This window comes from Vulpes vulpes, chromosome 3, assembly GCF_048418805.1.
Source record: "Vulpes vulpes isolate BD-2025 chromosome 3, VulVul3, whole genome shotgun sequence".
Lineage (NCBI taxonomy): Eukaryota > Metazoa > Chordata > Mammalia > Carnivora > Canidae > Vulpes > Vulpes vulpes.
The window spans coordinates 91,721,712-91,738,330 of record NC_132782.1 but is presented as its reverse complement, the minus strand read 5'-3'; the positions used below and the strand labels follow the sequence as shown (position 1 = coordinate 91,738,330).

The window sequence follows — 16,619 nt, the reverse complement described above, 5'->3', positions numbered from 1 at the left end:
GTATGAGTTCTAGCAATCTTGGGGTGGAGGCTTTTGGGTTTTCTATGTACAGTATTGTGTCATCTGGGAAGAGGGAGAGTTTGACTTCTTTGCCTATTAGAAAGCCTTTTATTTCTTTTTGTTGTCTGATTGCTGAGGCTAGGACTTCTAGTACTATGTTGAATACAGTGGTGAGAGTGGACATCCCTGTCTTGTTCCTGATCTTAGGGGAAAGGCTCTCAGTATTTCCCCATTGAGAATGATATCTGCTGTGGGTTCTTCGTAGATGGCTTTTAAGATGCTGAGGAATGTTACCTCTATCCCTACACTCTGAAGAGTTTTGATCAGGAATGGATGCTGTATTTTGTCAAATGCTTTCTCTGCATCTATTGAGAAGATCATATAGTTCTTGTTTTTTTTTTTCTCTTGTTGATGTGATCTATCATGTTGATTGTTTTAAGAGTGTTGAACCAACTTTGCATCCCGGGGATAAATCCCACTTGGTCATGGTGAATAATCTTCTTAAAGTACTGTTGGATTCTATTGGCTAGTATCTTTTTGAGAATTTTTGCATCTGTTTTCATCAGGGATATTGGTCTCTAATTCTCCTTTTTGGTGGGGTCTTTGGTTTCGGAATTAAGGTGATGCTGGCCTCATAGAACAAGTTTGGAAATATTCTGTCCCTTTCTATCTTTCGGGACAGCTTAATAGAATAGGTATTGTTTCTTCTATTTATTTATTTATTTATTTATTTATTTATTTATTTATTTATTTATTTTTGTTTCTTCTTTAAATGTTTGATAGAATTCTGGGGATCCCTGGGTGGCTCAGCGGTTTAGCGCCTGGCTTTGGCCCAGGGCGCGATCCTGGAGTCCCAGGATTGAGTCCTGCGTCGGGCTCCCAGCATGGAGCCTGCATCTCCCTCTGCCTGTGTCTCTGCTTCTTTCTCTCTCTCTATCATGAATAAATAAATAAAAGAAAAAAATGTTTGATAGAATTTCCCTGGGAAGCCATTTGGATCTGGACTTTTGTGTCTTGGGAGGTTTTTGATGACTGCTTCAATTTCCTCCCAGTTATTGGCCTGTTCAGGTTTTCTATTTCTTCCTGTTCCAGTTTTGGTAGTTTGTGGTTTTCCAGAAATGCGTCCATTTCTCCTAGATTGCCTAATTTATTGGTGTAAAGCTGCTCATAATACATTTTAAAAATTGTTTGTATTTCCTTGGTATTGGTTGTGATCTCTCCTTTTTTCATTCGTGATTTTATTAATTTGAGTCTTTTCTCTTTTGTTTTTAATAAGGCTGGCTAATGTTTTATCTATCTTAATAATTCTTTCAAAGAACCAACTCCTGGTTTTGTTGATCTGTTCTACAGTTCTTCTGGTCTCTATTTCATTGAGTTCTGCTCAAATCTTTATTAACTCTCTTCTGCTGAGTGTAAGTTTTATCTGATGTTCTTTCTCCAGTTCCTTTGGGTGTGAGGTTAGCTTGTGTATTTGAGTTTTTTCCAATTTTTTGAGGGATGCTGCATTGTGATGTATTTCCCTCTTAGGACTGCCTTTGCTGTATCCCAAAGATTTTGAACAGTTGTATCTTCATTTTCATTAGTTTCCATGGGATTCAACAATTTTTATTTTTTTTTAAAGATTTACTTATTTATTTATTCATGAGAGAGAGAGAGAGAGAGAGAGAGAGAGGCAGAGACACAGGAGGAGGGAGAAGCAGGCTCCATGCGGGGAGCCGGATGTGAGACTCGATCCTAGGACTCGAGGATCGCGCCCTGGGCCAAAGGCAGGCGCCAAACTGCTGAGCCTCCCAGGGATCCCTAGGATTCAACAATTTTTAAATGACTTCTTGGTTTTGTGTAATTCTTTTTTCTTTTTTTTAAATATTTTATTTATTTGAGAGAGAGCACATGAGCAGGGGAGGGGCAGAGAGGGGGAGACATGCTGACTCCCTGTCAAGACCTGAGCCAAAGGCAGATGCTTAGCAGACAGAGCCACACAGGTGTCCCCTAGCCACACTTTAAATACTTGGTTGTCAAGGGCCATTTCTATCACTGCAGAAAGTTCTATCAGACGGTGCTATGTGAGATCTGACAGGAGGGGGAATTCAGTACTTCACAAATCAGGACACAGCAGCAGCTCAGCTGAAACCTACTGGTATAGAGACATAGTAACAGAGAAAATAATTTCCTTGATAAGACAGGTCTATTGGCCAGGTAGGAAGGATGTTTCCATATTGATAGGATAGGAACATGTGATCTCCATGCGGCTTAAATATGTGTGCCAATTATGTTTGCTATTTCATGAAGTGCAATGCTTCCTCATAGACCCAGCTTGGTTCTTCTTCAGTGCCTCCTCTTGGAGTTGTACCTGATTTTATTACCAGTTTTCTTTTTTTTTAAATTTTTATTTATTTTATTTTTTTAAAATAAATAAATTTTTTATTTTTATTTTTATTTTTTTAAAATAAATAAATTTTTATTTATTTTATTTATTTATGATAGTCACACACACAGAGAGAGAGAGAAGCAGAGACATAGGCAGAGGGAGAAGCAGGCTCCATGCACCGGGAGCCCGACGTGGGATTCGATCCCAGGTCTCCAGGATCGCGCCCTGGGCCAAAGGCAGGCGCTAAACTGTTGCGCCACCCAGGGATCCCCTTATTACCAGTTTTCATCCGAATCCACTGGGGAATGGGACGATTCTGCTTTTGTTTCTTGGCCAGGAATTGCTTGATTCTGAAAGTCTTGTGAGAAGACATAGCGATCAGTCAACCACATGCAACCAGGATGGCAGTGAAAAGGCAGTTTTGTGTAATTCTTAGAGAAGCTCTTCTCCTTTCTTTTTTTTTTCTTCACACAATGACAAAATGTATTTTTATAGATATTATGTACCAATAATGTATTTAAACAAAATATATTTCAAAACATTCTGCACAAAGAACTTACAGATCACAATTACTTAATAACAAAATGTCCAGTTCTTTAGGAAATTGTTTGTAATTTAAGGGACTTAACTACAACAAAGTTTTTAAAACCAAAGAAATTACTTTATGGCACAGGACATCACAACTTATGTAACAAAGCAGGCAGATTTTGTTGTAGACACAAGATGGAGGGAAATCTAATTTAAATTAAAAAATTCAGGTAATGGGTATTCCTACATTTAAGCATCAGTTTTGTTTAGAAAAATAAAAACTTCCCAAATATTAGCAGCATACCTTTCTACCTTTACAATTCAGAATTTTACTGTTCATCTGTCAAATATATGACAGTATCTGGTTAATTTCTTAAACTTAACTATCAGTGTTACCGATGCAATGAAACGCCGGGACACCTGCACCCCGATGTTTCTAGCAGCAATGTCCACAATAGCCAAACTGTTGAAGGAGCCTCGGTGTCCATCGAAAGATGAATGGATAAAGAAGATGTGGTCTATGTATACAATGGAATATTACTCAGCCATTAGAAACAACAAATACCCACCATTCGCTTCAACGTGGATGGCTCTGGAGGGTATTATGCTGAGTGCAGTAAGTCAATCGGAGAAGGACAAACAATGTATGTCCTCATTCATTTGGGGAATATAAATAATAGTGAAAGGGAATATAAGGGAAGAGAGAAGAAATGTGTGGGAAATATCAGGAAGGGAGACAGAACATAAAGACTCCTAACTCTGGGAAACGAAGTAGGGGTGGTGGAAGGGGAGGAGGGCGGGGGGTGGGGGTGAATGGGTGACAGGCACTGAGGGGGGCACTGGATGGGATGAGCACTGGGTGTTATTCTGTATGTTGGTAAATTGAACACCAATAAAAATTAATTTATTAAAAAAAAAAAAGAAAAAAAACTATCAGTGTTACCCTTGAGATGCTGACCCTGTTGCATTTCCTTTCATATTTTTTTTCTCAATGAACCTATGGCCTTTGACAGGGAAGGTAACTGAAACACGTTTAGATAAAAACTGGTCTTAGAGGGCAGCTGGGGTGGCTCAGCGGTTTAGCGCAGCCTGCAGCCCAGGGCATGATCCTGGAGACCCTGGATCGAGTCACACGTCGGGCTCCCTGCATGGGGCCTGCTTCTCCCTCTGCCTGTGTCTCTGCCTCTCTCTCTCCTCTCTGAATAAATAAATAAACAAACAAACAAATAAATAAATCTTTAAAAAAAACTGGTAGATACTTTATTCATGAATAATTCAGCAAGTACTATTGAAAGCCTACTACATTTCCAGGTCTAGAAAGAGCAAGAAAGACATAGAGTCTGCCGCCAGGGAGCTCACCATCTAGACTATAGCAGGCCCAGCACTTGTTCAGGATTACTATGAGCCTTCCTTTCATCTTTCAAGATTTGCATGGATATTGATTTCCTCTGTAAGGGCAAATAAAATCTTCCCTTACACATATCATTCTTTGTATTATCATAAGGGGAATTCTGAAGTCTGTGTGTTGACAAAGTCTACACTTTGCTTTCTCCAATTGTCCTTCTGGGCCTTCTGACAATGTCAGATATTTTCTTTCCCTCTTGGTTCTGCACAACACACTCTCTGTGCTTTTGCCAATCCAGCTGGCATTTTCTGTGACGCTTTCTTTTCTCCTTCACTGTCTTTTGTTTCCTTCCTCCTTATTAAAAAAACAGTCACTGGGGCTTTTCCAGGATCCCTTTCCTGACTTCTTATTCATATCGGTGACTAAACTTAACACCTCCTTAAATGTTGGGTCTTTAGTAAGCATAAAAACCAGAATTTCCAATTAGCAATTTTCTAGAGCTCTGTTGTGAATTGAGATCTTTCCAATACTCTCTTCCTGAATGCTATTTAGAAATATTACCCTCAATAAGAAGGATTTCTTGAAGATTCCTGTTTTAAAAGTAGTATTAAGAGACTGATAAAGGATACATAACTCAGCTAAGAATGCTTCTACTTTATTCTCAGTTCCTACCAACTACTGTATTCTGCAAGATCATAGTTAAAACTCTTTGGTGTGGGATATCAATTTTACACACAGGGCTAGATCAAAAATTCCATTTTGGGGTCTCTGATATGTTTTAAACTTAAACAAAACCTAAATGATAAAAAGCTGAGATAGATAACTATTCATTTCTATGTATATGTCCTTTATCATAAACAATATACAATTAGGAATTCAACTTTTTTAAAGTCTCCAAGTCAGATGCAATCAAGCGACGTATGTCCTACGGTCCTTTTATACATTTTTAACTCAGACACATAGAAGATTTGGTAAACTTTAATTTCCCAAATATTCTCAGAAAGAGTTATCAGAAGCATCCACCACTTACAAAACACAGCTGGATAATCCATTGACCCCAAAGTGACCCCAAATGAAATACCTCTTATGTGTTGTGAGGTAGCAATGACAGACTATGATCTTCTGTGGAGATGGTACCCTTTGTGCATAAACATTCCTTCTTCACAGGAAGAGTGTGAATAACAAGAAGGGAAAGAGCCACCCTTCATTATTTCATCAGCTACTGGTGTTTTCATAGTTTTAAATGCCTGATTTCAGTTTTACAACAATACCAATATTTGGAAAGGTCATCCTATGTTCCAAGCAGCAGATATTAACAACTTCCAACACGATCTCTAGGAATAATTTGAAGTTCTGAACCATGCCTTAGGAAAACATTTCCAACAGTTTGTGCAGGATTTATTCCTATTCCATCATTGGTAATAATTGCACTTGTTGCTGTAGGAACTTTAAATTCTTCTGCTGGAAACTTTAAGACTGCTGTGAGAGGTGTACTTTCAGGAACACTAAGTACTTTGTAAGGCAGCCGCGGGTCTGCATCAGCGTGATCTTAAAGGAAACCTTTGGCATAGTGAAGCACCTGCGGATGGAGACCCCAACTAGTTCTGTCTAGACTCCCACTTCTTCTAGGGTACCCGGTCCCGCACCCTCTTCCCCTTTCAAGACTTAACATTTTCCCTTTTTTTTTTCTCTGCTGAGCCTTCCTCCTATTTCTGGGAATTGGGAAATTTGTGTGAGGGTTGGCTCTCCTCATTTTCCTCTGGGAGGCAGAACGTCCATGGTCTCCTCTCCCCACATGTCAGTTTTCTCTTGTCCCTGTGGTGATTTGTTCCTACCTGGTCTCCCAGGTTTGTGGTTGGAGCCCCCCAGGAGATAAAGGCTGCCAACCAAACAGGTGGCCTCTACCAGTGTGACTACAGCACGGGCAAGTGTGAGCCCATCCAACTGCAGGGTGAGTCACTGCCCCTCCCTGGGACCCAGGGCTAGGCTTCCACCTGTGCATATACCTGAACTTGCCAGGCATCTTTTGTTCTGGGGGGTCTGTGGTTTGGGGTCCAGGTGTTCAGCTCTCTGCCTCTGTGCTGTATGCAGATTCTACCTCAGACACCCTCAGATACCCTCTTCATATTCCTTCTTATAACTTGTGTCTCTCCTTGACCTGTTGGATCTCCATGTCTCCCAAGTCAAAGTGACCTGTGTTTGTCTTCTCAGAGCCCTTTTTGCTCCCTGAAGGTGACCATTTATACATGTCTCCTCAGTCCCTCTGGAGGCGGTGAACATATCTCTGGGCCTGTCTCTGGCATTTGCCACCAACCCTTTCCGACTGCTGGTGAGTTGTCCTGGGTCATGGGAGTGTCCTGAGGGAAGAAGTCAGGGACCCATGGCTGCTGCGGCTTTGGTCTGTGGAGGTTGGAGGTGCTCGGGTGAAAGGACAGGAAGCATGAACAGCATTTCCCACCTGCAACCTTCCCCCAGGCCTGTGGCCCCACTGTGCACCAAACTTGTAAGGAGAACACCTATGTGAATGGCTTATGCTTCCTGTTTGGATCCAATCTATGGCAGCCGCCGCAGAGTTTCCCAGAGAAGCTCCGAGGTAGGTGGCCTTTGGGAGGGAATACAGATGGGCAGTGTGAGGGTAAGGGCAGGACTGGGGTGGGGGCTGTTTACAGCCTGGGGGATGACTTAGAGGTCTAGATGCAGAAGCTGGAGGAAACTGGGCTCCAACAGAGATGATGTGGAGAGATGCAAGGGTCTTGTTATAGCCACTTATCTTTGTAAGATGATGTCCCAACCATTGTCCTTAGAGTAACTACCTGAGTCTCCTGATCATAGCCTCTGAGGGTCTCCCATCCCTTCTACCTCAGTCACTGTACTCTAGGCACTCTGGCTGCCTTTCTTCTCCAAGAATGACATCAAGCTGTCCTTACCTCAGGGCCTTTGCAATTACTGTTCCTTCAGCCTGGAATCTTCTTCCCTCAGATCTTAGCGGACAATGCATTATTGTCATTTCAGCTCAAATGTCACCTCTTCAAAGAGGCCTTTCTTGAGCGGTTCTTTTTTTTTTTTTTTTTTTTTTTTGAGCGGTTCTTATAATCATTTCTACCATCATTTCCTATCATATTGTCATACTTTACCATCTTCATATACATATTTTACTTGTTTCTTTTCTGTCCTTTCTTCTGGAATGTAGCCTTCATGATAGCAGGGATACTATCTTGTTCATTGCTCTATGCTCTTTTTAATTTTTAAAAAGATTTTATTTATTTATTCATGAGAGACACACACACCCACACACACACACACAGAGGCAGAGACATAGGCAGAGGGAGAAGCAGACTCCATGCAGGGAGCCTGACGCGGGACTTGATCCAGGAACTCTAGGATCACACCCTGAGCTGAAGGCAGACACTCAACCGCTGAGCCACCCAAGCATCCCTGCTCTGTGCTCTCTCTCTCTTTCTTTTTTAAAGATTTATTTATTTATTTATTTATTTATTTATTTATTTATTTATTCATTCATGATAGACATATATACATAGAGAGAGAGGCAAAGACACAGGTAGAGGGAGAAGCAGGCTCCATGCCGGGAGCCCGATGCGCAACTTGATCCCGGGACTCCAGGATCGCACCCTAGGCTAAAGGCAGGCGCCAAACCGCTGAGCCACCCAGAGATTCCCCCCTTGCACTCTTATATCTACTTCTGCTTAACAAATTGCCCTTAAACTTAGTAGCTAAACCCAATAAACATTAATTATATCACAGTTCCTGCAAATCAGGAATCTGGGAATGGCTTAGCCGAGTGCCTCTGCCTCAGGGTTTTTCATGAAATTGAAGTCAACTTGTTAAACTGGAGCTCATCCAAAGGCTTGACTGGGGAAAGAAGATCCACTTCCAAGCTCACTTACAAGATTGTTGAACTGAGGGCCCCAGTTTTCACTGGCTGTTGGCTGGAGGTTTCTCTCAGTTGCTTTTCACATGGGGTTCCCTATAAAGCAGCTCACAACTGCTCCCCATAGAGCAGCTGGCCTCCCTTACAGTGAGTACACAAGGGAGTAGGAGAGCAAGAGAGAAAGAGGGAAAACAGCCACAAAAGAAATCATAGTCTTCATAATCTGATCTCAGAAGTAATAGTACATTATTTCTGCCATCTTATGTTCGTTTGAAGTGAGTAAAAAATTCCATCTCACTTTCAAGAGAAGGTGACTGTGCAAGGGTGTTATATCCAGGAGGTGAGAATCTTGAAGACCATCTTGGTGGCTGCCTACCACATCCTTGTTCACCAAACATTTGTCGATTGAAAGAGAGTGAGTGAGCAAGTGACTGAATCTTTTCTCAAGCTGCTTTCTACCATTTATTTCTTCAACTGGTTGTCCATCTTTTTTGCTTGGCTTCAAGTTGGTTCTAGAACCAAGGGCTGATATGTCTTCCATTTAGAGGTTTTTTTCCCCCTCCAAGCTCTGCCTCTTTGTACTTTACTCTCAATGGATAACATTCCTTCCTTCTTCATAAAGAAAATCAAGGTTGCCAGGGATGAACTCCGTCTACTTACTCCTCCTTGTTCAAATTTTTGCAACAGTACCACCCTTGGCAGTGTCTCACTGGTTTTAGAGGAAGACCTGAGTGTCCACCTTTCCTTGAATCACTCTTCTATCTGGACTTTTGAGGCTTTATCACATCACCAACTGAAGCCCACATCCTCAATCATTCATCCTCTCCAGGAGCTTAAATTTTTCCTTCCTCCTTTGCATGTAAACGTGCTTACACTTACCCATATCTTAAAAGCAATCAACCACCAATATTGATAGCAATGAAAATAACCTTTCCTCTCCCTGGTCTCCTATACATCTTATGCTGTTTCTCCTTTCCTTCATCATCAAACTTTTCAAAAGAGTTCTCTCTTCTTGTTTCCATTTCCCCCATATTACCATTCTTCACCCTCTGACATGTGTCTTCTCTCCAACCTCTTGCAAATGGCATTTGTGACTTCCTAAATGCCAAATCTCTGTTCTGTCCTCATGTTTACTGACTTTTCTGATGTGACTTACAGATCATCTCTTCCTTCCCCAAACACCTAGATTTCTCCCCTCCTCTCTCTTCCCCTCCCTTCCCCCCTTATTTCCTTCCCCTCCCTTCCCTTCCCTTCTTCTTGCTTCTCCTGCTGCCAAGGGCTTCTGGTAAACTTCATCTCCAGGCACTCTCCCTCTGCCTTCCTTGCATGTGTAGGGGTACTAGGTTACAGCTTCTATTCTTGTCCAAGTGTTCTTCCAGGCCAATTCCATTCAGTTCTGTGGCTTCAGCTCTTAGCCCCTCTTTAGTGTTCACTCTCAGCATTCAATATTTTTCTTTTAAAAAACATTTTCCGTTCTTATATTCACAAATATATACATATTTATAGTCTTTACTTTGTGCCACAAATGATAGTGTGTTGTACACATTTGATTCTTTTCATTTAACCCATCTTTGAGATTTTCAAAGATTTCTCTGGTTAATTTTCTTTGTATATTTTCCATATAAATGTTAGAATCTGGGATCCCTGGGTGGCGCAGCGGTTTGGCGCGTGCCTTTGGCCCAGGGTGCGATCCTGGAGACCCGGGATCGAATCCCACATCGGGCTCCCGGTGCATGGAGCCTTGCTTCTTCCTCCGCCTGTGTCTCTGCCTCTCTCTCTCTCTCTCTGTGACTATCATAAAAAAAAAAAAATTAAAAAAAAATGTTAGAATCTGCTTATCTGTTTTTAAAAAACTAATACTTTTTTGGGGGGGTAATTTTACTTTTTCAAAGATCATACAATAAAATTGGCCTTTATTCTTTTAGTGTACAATTCCATGAATTTTAAGATATGTATATAGATTTTCATTAAAAAACCCAACATGAACATGGGGTGCCTGGCTGGCTCAGTTGGAAGAGCATGTGACTCTTGATCTTCAGATTGTGAGTCCCAGCCCCACATTGGTTGTAGAGATTACTTAAAAATAAAACTTTATAAAAAATCCAACATGAACAGAATGCAATAGTTCTATTACTCCCCTAAAAAGTCCTGTATGCTATCTTTTTATAATTAGTTGCCTTCTTCCCATCCATCCTAGTCCCTGGCACTTACTAATCTGTTCTCCATCACAATATAGTTTGTCCTTTCAAGAAGCTACATAAATGGAATTACAACTCTTTGAGATTGGCTTCTTTCACTAGTATAAGGTATTTGCAATTCATCTGTGTTGTTATGTGTATCAGTAGTTCTTTCCTTTTTTATTGCTAAATAGTATTCCATTGCATAGATTTACTAGTCCCAGTCACAAGTTCATTTGATCACACATTGAAGGATGTTTGGGTTGTTTCCAATGTTTGGCAATCATGAATGGAGTGGCTAGAAACTTTTCATTGCTACAGCAATCTTTCTAAATACAGAAAACAATCATCTCACTTCCTTTTCTAAGGAAACTTCAGTGGCTATTCACTGCCTAAGGGATAAAGTCAAACTTCTTTTTTGGGATAGAGAGGTCCTTCCTAACCGTCCTTTGCTTAATGACATAGGCTCATCTCCATTCCCATTACACAGATTTATCCTAGTAGTGCCATTTCTGTCCCTCAATTCTGTGGAAGAATTTTAAGCTCATCTCCTTTGTATCAGTCAGGGTTTTGACTGGAATAAATGCTTCACCCCAGTTAGAATAATTTGAGAAGGATTTATTAACAAAGGGACTAATTTTATTTGATAGAGTCTTAGGGAGCCACAATGGATGATCCAGGAATCCAGGGCAAGGAGCAGCAGAGCTGTTACCATTCTTAGGCTGATTGGACAAGGGGAGGGAAGAGTAACCAGAATTCAGAAAGAGAGAGAGTTCTCTGGAGTGTGCTTCCTTGAGAGGAGCAGTGATCTTCCATTGAGAGACACATCTGGCCCAAAGCAACCTTCCAGGGCAGGAGTAAGAGGAAAATACTCTGATCATACTCTTCTACCTGTCTCTAATCTTCTGTTAAGGCTCCTAATTGGGCAAACCCAAGTAGAAACCAGAGGGCAAAGGAACCCAAAATACATGTGATCCATGTAGGCTGACTTGCTAGGCTGCAGATCAGATTGGAGGAGGGTAGAAGGTGGATTTGGGGCTGGGGACAGAAGGAAGGAGGACATCCAGCATATTGTTATATGTGCTATTCCTTTTTTTCCTGTAATTTCTTTCTCCCTTTATATTTATGGCAAATTATTTCTCATTCTCAGAGTTAACTCTGGTATATCTACTTTTCCTGACTTCCTTGGGCAGAATTAACTAAAATTTTCTATTACTTCATCCATATTTCAAATAGTATTAAATAATCAAATTTATTAAACAAATTTAAAAAAGTATTATAAAATGTCTAACTTTCATTAGACTCAAGGTTTATTTTGCTCCCAAATTTCGTATATAATTGAACTTTTAAATATACTAACACCTGCTGAATTGATTCCACTTTGGATTCTAAGGCATCAGTTTCTTCCTGAAAATTTTTCTTTGTTTCTTCTAACATTTCTTGTGTTGGCTAATGAAAACATCACCAATTTGATAAGGTATCATTAAGCAGTAGTCATCTATCTGCAAACATGATGTCCTTAAAAGCATCTCTAAATTTTGTAGTTGCTTCTTTTTTACTACTATTTCTTCCTTCAGCTCTGTGATTCTACTTGTATTCCATGAAAATTTGTTTATCTTTTGTCGATCTTCAAAAGTAAAATTGGCATTTTCTGCAAATGCCTTCTGCATGGCAGCTGACATCTTGGGACTATGTCCATATTTTTATTAAACTTGGAACATGGGTTGCATATTATTTCCCTTTTATTTTTACTGCTTAGCAAAGAGCTAACATGCAAAAAATGAACCCCTGTCTCTGGTGCTTAATTATTAGTTCATGTTCTTTCTTTTGTTCCCAAAGAATGTCCTCGGCAGGACAGTGATATTGCTTTCTTGATTGATGGCTCTGGTAGCATCAACCCGACTGACTTTCAGCGGATGAAGGAGTTTGTCTCAACTGTGATGGATCAATTCAAGAATTCCAAAACCTTGGTGAGGGCAAATGGATGGGTTAGGAAATAGCTCATGCAAGGCTGGCAAATACAGGGCAACCAGGCAGGCTGCCACTTTCCCCTTTTACTTCTATCGCAGATGTTGCCAAATTGCCAGTTGATCATGGTTTTCTTTCATGATTCTCTTTCCTGCTCTGGAAGCAGCCTCAGCTTCTTCCAATGCTCTGTGAAGCAGGCAGCTTTAACTAATTGATAAGGGTTGGAATGGGAGATAAAATCCACATCTTATCTCTGGCTGAGTTCTAGTACTTAGAAATGGGAGCTGATGGCAGATCTCTGTCCTGGTGAGGCAGAAAGATTGGGGACAGTGTAGAATTTGGAGGGATTTGGAGACTGGAATGTTTCAATATTTATGTAGGGCCTCCTGGGAGATGGGTAAATGTGAGGAGGGTCATCTTCTCCAGTGTAATACCAGATGCCTGTTCCCAGTTTTCTTTGATGCAGTTCTCTGAAGACTTCCAAATTCATTTTAACTTCAATGAGTTCAAGAAAAATCCTAAGCCATCATTTCTGGTGAAGTCAATACAACAGCTGTTGGGGAGGACACACACTGCCACAGGAATCCGCAAAGTAGTGTAAGCTCTTTGCTTAGGATGGGGAGGAGGTGATATTTTTTTGTTAGGATTTGAAGAATGCAGAGGGAACACAGACAGGGATGGGATAAAGGACATGAATAAAGGTGTGGAGGAGGGACTCTGCATGGTGTGCTCATGAAATACAAGTTGTAAGTAAAGGTAGGAGTGAAGGGGATATGTGAGGGTAAGGCTAGAGGGAAGCTACAGAGATCATTTGAGGCCAGGTCACTTAAGGCAACTGAAAAGCTAGTGGGGATTCCCTGAATGTTTTAAGCAAGGAGGAGATGTCACCATATCTTCTTTTGGAACTTCAGTCTGATGTATGTGTGTGTGTGTGTGTCTGTGTGTGTGTGTGTGTGTGTGTAGAGGTGAGGGTGAGGGTTGGGATAAAAGTGCAGGAGCATGAGCTAGAGAGCTGTAGCATCAAACCAGGAAAGGTTTGCAAGGGCTCAATTAAGCTTAAAGATTTGTTTTAGAAAGTTAAGAAAAATAAGAAAAATAAATCTATGCAAAAGTATTTAAAGGCAGCGAAGATTTCCTTTCCTTCCACTCTTCTCTCTTCTTCTGTGTCTTTCCAGGTCTTGTGGTAGCCACATCTCAGTGTTCATTCCAGGGGATCCCAAGCCCCTCCTGGCTGCATCTGTCTGTGACTCTTGACATTTCCTCCCTAGCATTAAGATGATCTCTGTCTATTCACATTTGACTTTTCTTTCCTCTTCCCTGGACAGAAGAGAACTGTTTCACAGCAGCAGTGGAGCCCGGGAGAATGCTCTTAAGATCCTAGTTGTCATTACAGATGGAGAAAAGTATGGTGATCCCTTGGATTACAAGGATGTCATCCCTGAAGCAGACAGAGAGGGGATCATTCGCTATGTCATTGGGGTAGGAAATGTGGCTCTCTGGGCTGATGCTTCTGTAGAGGGTTTCTGTTTGGATACACCCTCCTTTCACTTTGCAAATATCCCTAAAACCAGGGTGGGCAAAGGGCCACCGCCAGCCCATATGGGCCTATATCAGGCAACTGGTGTTACAATGATGCTATGTAACAGATTATTTCAGAATTCAGTCTTTAAAACAATAAATGAGTCTGTAGTACATCTGGGCAATTTTCCTGGTTTTGACTGGCTCACTCTTATATCTGTAATCATTGAAGGTTGGTTGGCAGCTCTGGTAATCTTGGCTGAACTCTCTCCATTTCTGAGGGTTGCCAGTTGTGTCTGTTTGCTGGACTGGAATGGCTGGAATAACTGGGGTAACTTGGCTCTTCGGATCCCTGTGTCATCCTCCAATGGGCTAGCCTGGGCATGTCTTCATGGTGAAGGCAGAGGAACAAAAGAGCAAATGGAAATGTTGCAAGTACTTTTTAAAGCCTCTGTCTGCATCGTGTATGATAACATCCACTAATCAATGGATATTAGCAAGACACATGGCTGCACCCAGAGACATAAGCAGGGCAGATTACTCTGCCATGAGTAAGAGGATACAGCAAAGTTTTGGAGGAAAGGGCTTGGATTTAGGAAGGGGTAAAGAGTTGGGATCATCAGTGTAATCCAACTCCCACAGTACCTTATATGACATAGAAAAAGATATCATCATGGGTGCATGACTTGGTAGGTAGGAAACCCCTTCATAAAGAGGAAAAGGCTCCCTTTACACTGGGGAGAGGTCAGACCCACATCAGGAGGCATGGCACAGCAAAGGAACCAAAGGCTGGACTTCAGCTCCTAATTACTCCCTTGACAGGCTGCTCTGTGCAGTGTTTTATTATACTGGGTGGCCCTGTCCCAGAGGCCTTCTGGTGTATTCCCTCATTTGACAAATATTGTTTCAGATTCTTTTCCTGCAGAATTTTCTTTGCTGGGTGACACTGCTACCCCCTGATGGTGTCTAATTTGGCTTCTATTCTTTGGTAACAGGTGGGAGATGCTTTCAACAATCTAAAAAATCGTGAAGAGCTTAACATCATTGCATCCAAGCCTCCTCGCGATCATGTGTTCCGGGTGAATAACTTTGAAGCTCTAAAGACCATTCAAAACCAGCTTCAGGAAAAGATCTTTGCAATTGAGGGTAAGTAAGTTAAGGTTCTGCATTCCTGCAGCAGGTCCAGAGGCAGCCCTGAATATGGATTTCTCCTCTAGAGACTAGAACCTCCTAACTCTTGGTATCCTGATTCTCAGCATCAACTCAACTCTCTCTCCTCTTCTTCTAGTTCTCAGCAAATTTGGTCTCACTTGGTCATTCCCTTTGAAATCAAAAGATCTAGACTTTATTTTTACTTTGCAAACCTTGGCTATAGGCTGGAAAATTGGAGGGTAGGGGAGTCGGGCCTCACACAGTATATTTCAAAGAATTTGGGTATGTTGCCAATGTTTGACTGTTGGATTCACTGCTGTATCTCCAGTGTCTAGAATAGTGCCTGGTACATAGTGGGTGCTCAATGAATATTTACTGATTACAATAATTTAAAAACTGAGGGAAGTTTCATATACAATCTGGATTTATGATTTCTCTTAAAAAATTGGAAGATTAGACTGCATTCCTATCTGGCAAAAAGCAGTTGGAGCCAAATAGCTACCATCTCTTTAAAAGGGGTATATGCTTTCTAATTCAACATAGCTCCCACCTGAGCCTCCTTTTGTTTGGTCATCACAGTACTTGAGTTCCAGCTCTTCCGCTTTCTTTAATGTAGAAAGCTCTCCTCCTTACAGGTACTAAGACAGGAAGTAGCAGCTCCTTTGAACATGAGATGTCTCAGGAAGGCTTCAGTGCTGCCATCACTTCAGTAAGTGGTCCTTCATTAAATTGGGATTGGGTGAGAGGAAGTGGGAGAAGAGGTGCAAGGGTTTGGGGCTCTTATTTGCAATGAGGACTTGTTGGGGAGCACTTCTTTGATGGGGAGCAGTGGTCCCTTTTCCCTATTAATTATGTTTTTTTCTTGATATATAATGGATATATGAATGATACTTCAGGTATACACCATAATGATTTGCTGTATGCATATATTGTGAAATGATCACCACAATAAGTCTAATCAATATTCATTACCACATATGTTACAAAATTTATTTTTCTTGTGATGAAAACTTTAGGATTTCTTTTCTTTTTTTAAGTTAAAAAATTTAAAAAATTATTTAAATTCAATTTAGTTAACATATATTGTATTATTAGTTTCAGGGGCAGAATTTAGTGATTCCTGGTTGCATATAACACCCAGTGCTCATGACATCAAGTGCCCTACTTAATACCTATCATCTAATTACTGCTTCGCCCCACCTACTTCCGCTTCAGCAACCCTCAGTTTGTTTCCTAGAGTTCAGTGTCTCATATGCTTTGCCTCTCTCTGTTTTCATCTTATTTTATTTTTCCTTCCCTCCTTCCCTTCCCCTGAATTCATCTGTTTTGTTTCTTAAATTCCACATATGAGTGAAATCTTATGGTATTTGTCTTTCTCTGACTGACTTATTTTGCTTAGCATAATACCCTTTACTTCCATGCATGTCATTGCAAATGGCAAGATTTCATTCTTTTTGATAGCTGAGTCATATTCCATCATATATATTTAAATACACTACCTTCTTTATCCATTCATCTGTTGGTGGACATCTGGGCTCTTTTCATAATGCCAAGTGATGTTGAGCATTTTTTTCATGTACCTGTTAGCCATCTGGGTGTCTTTTAAAAAGTGTCTATTCATGTCTTCTGCCTGTTTCTTGACTAGATTTTTTTGTTTTTGTTTTTTGGTATTGA

General features: G+C 40.9%; 2 protein-coding genes and 2 pseudogenes across 4 annotated transcripts in view; 1 reads left to right on the top strand and 3 right to left on the bottom strand.

Annotated features, from left to right (window-relative positions):
* ITGAM (integrin subunit alpha M) overlaps nt 1-16,619 on the top strand; it is a 59,477-nt gene that overhangs the window by 8,305 nt on the left and 34,553 nt on the right. For all 3 annotated transcript variants that reach the window (XM_026011234.2, XM_026011235.2, XM_072753425.1), the window contains exons 3-10: nt 6,089-6,192; nt 6,500-6,570; nt 6,717-6,834; nt 12,147-12,277; nt 12,727-12,872; nt 13,601-13,754; nt 14,789-14,939; nt 15,581-15,654. In XM_026011234.2, coding sequence (XP_025867019.2) covers nt 6,089-6,192; nt 6,500-6,570; nt 6,717-6,834; nt 12,147-12,277; nt 12,727-12,872; nt 13,601-13,754; nt 14,789-14,939; nt 15,581-15,654 — 949 coding nt within the window. The remainder of the gene's footprint in view (nt 1-6,088; nt 6,193-6,499; nt 6,571-6,716; nt 6,835-12,146; nt 12,278-12,726; nt 12,873-13,600; nt 13,755-14,788; nt 14,940-15,580; nt 15,655-16,619) is intronic.
* Nucleotides 2,162-2,741, bottom strand: LOC140598132 (putative ribosomal protein eL39-like 5). Its single transcript, XM_072751510.1, has 2 exons — nt 2,656-2,741; nt 2,162-2,371 (listed from the first exon to the last, which is right to left on the bottom strand). Exons 1-2 carry the CDS (start codon nt 2,739-2,741, stop codon nt 2,326-2,328), a joined length of 132 nt encoding a protein of 43 aa, XP_072607611.1. The 3' UTR covers nt 2,162-2,325.
* LOC112929272 (ubiquitin-fold modifier 1 pseudogene) lies at nt 5,497-5,810 on the bottom strand (annotated as a pseudogene).
* On the bottom strand, nt 11,595-11,989 carry LOC112929271 (prefoldin subunit 4 pseudogene; annotated as a pseudogene).

Coding starts and splice junctions, on each gene's coding strand:
- LOC140598132 (XM_072751510.1), bottom strand. CDS start 2,741: ATGTCTTCTCACAAGACTTTCAGAATCAAGCAATTCCTGGCCAAGAAA. Junction 2,372..2,655: donor ATTCCCCAGTGGATTCGGAT/GAAAACTGGTAA, acceptor TTTAAAAAAAAA/GAAAACTGGTAATAAAATCA.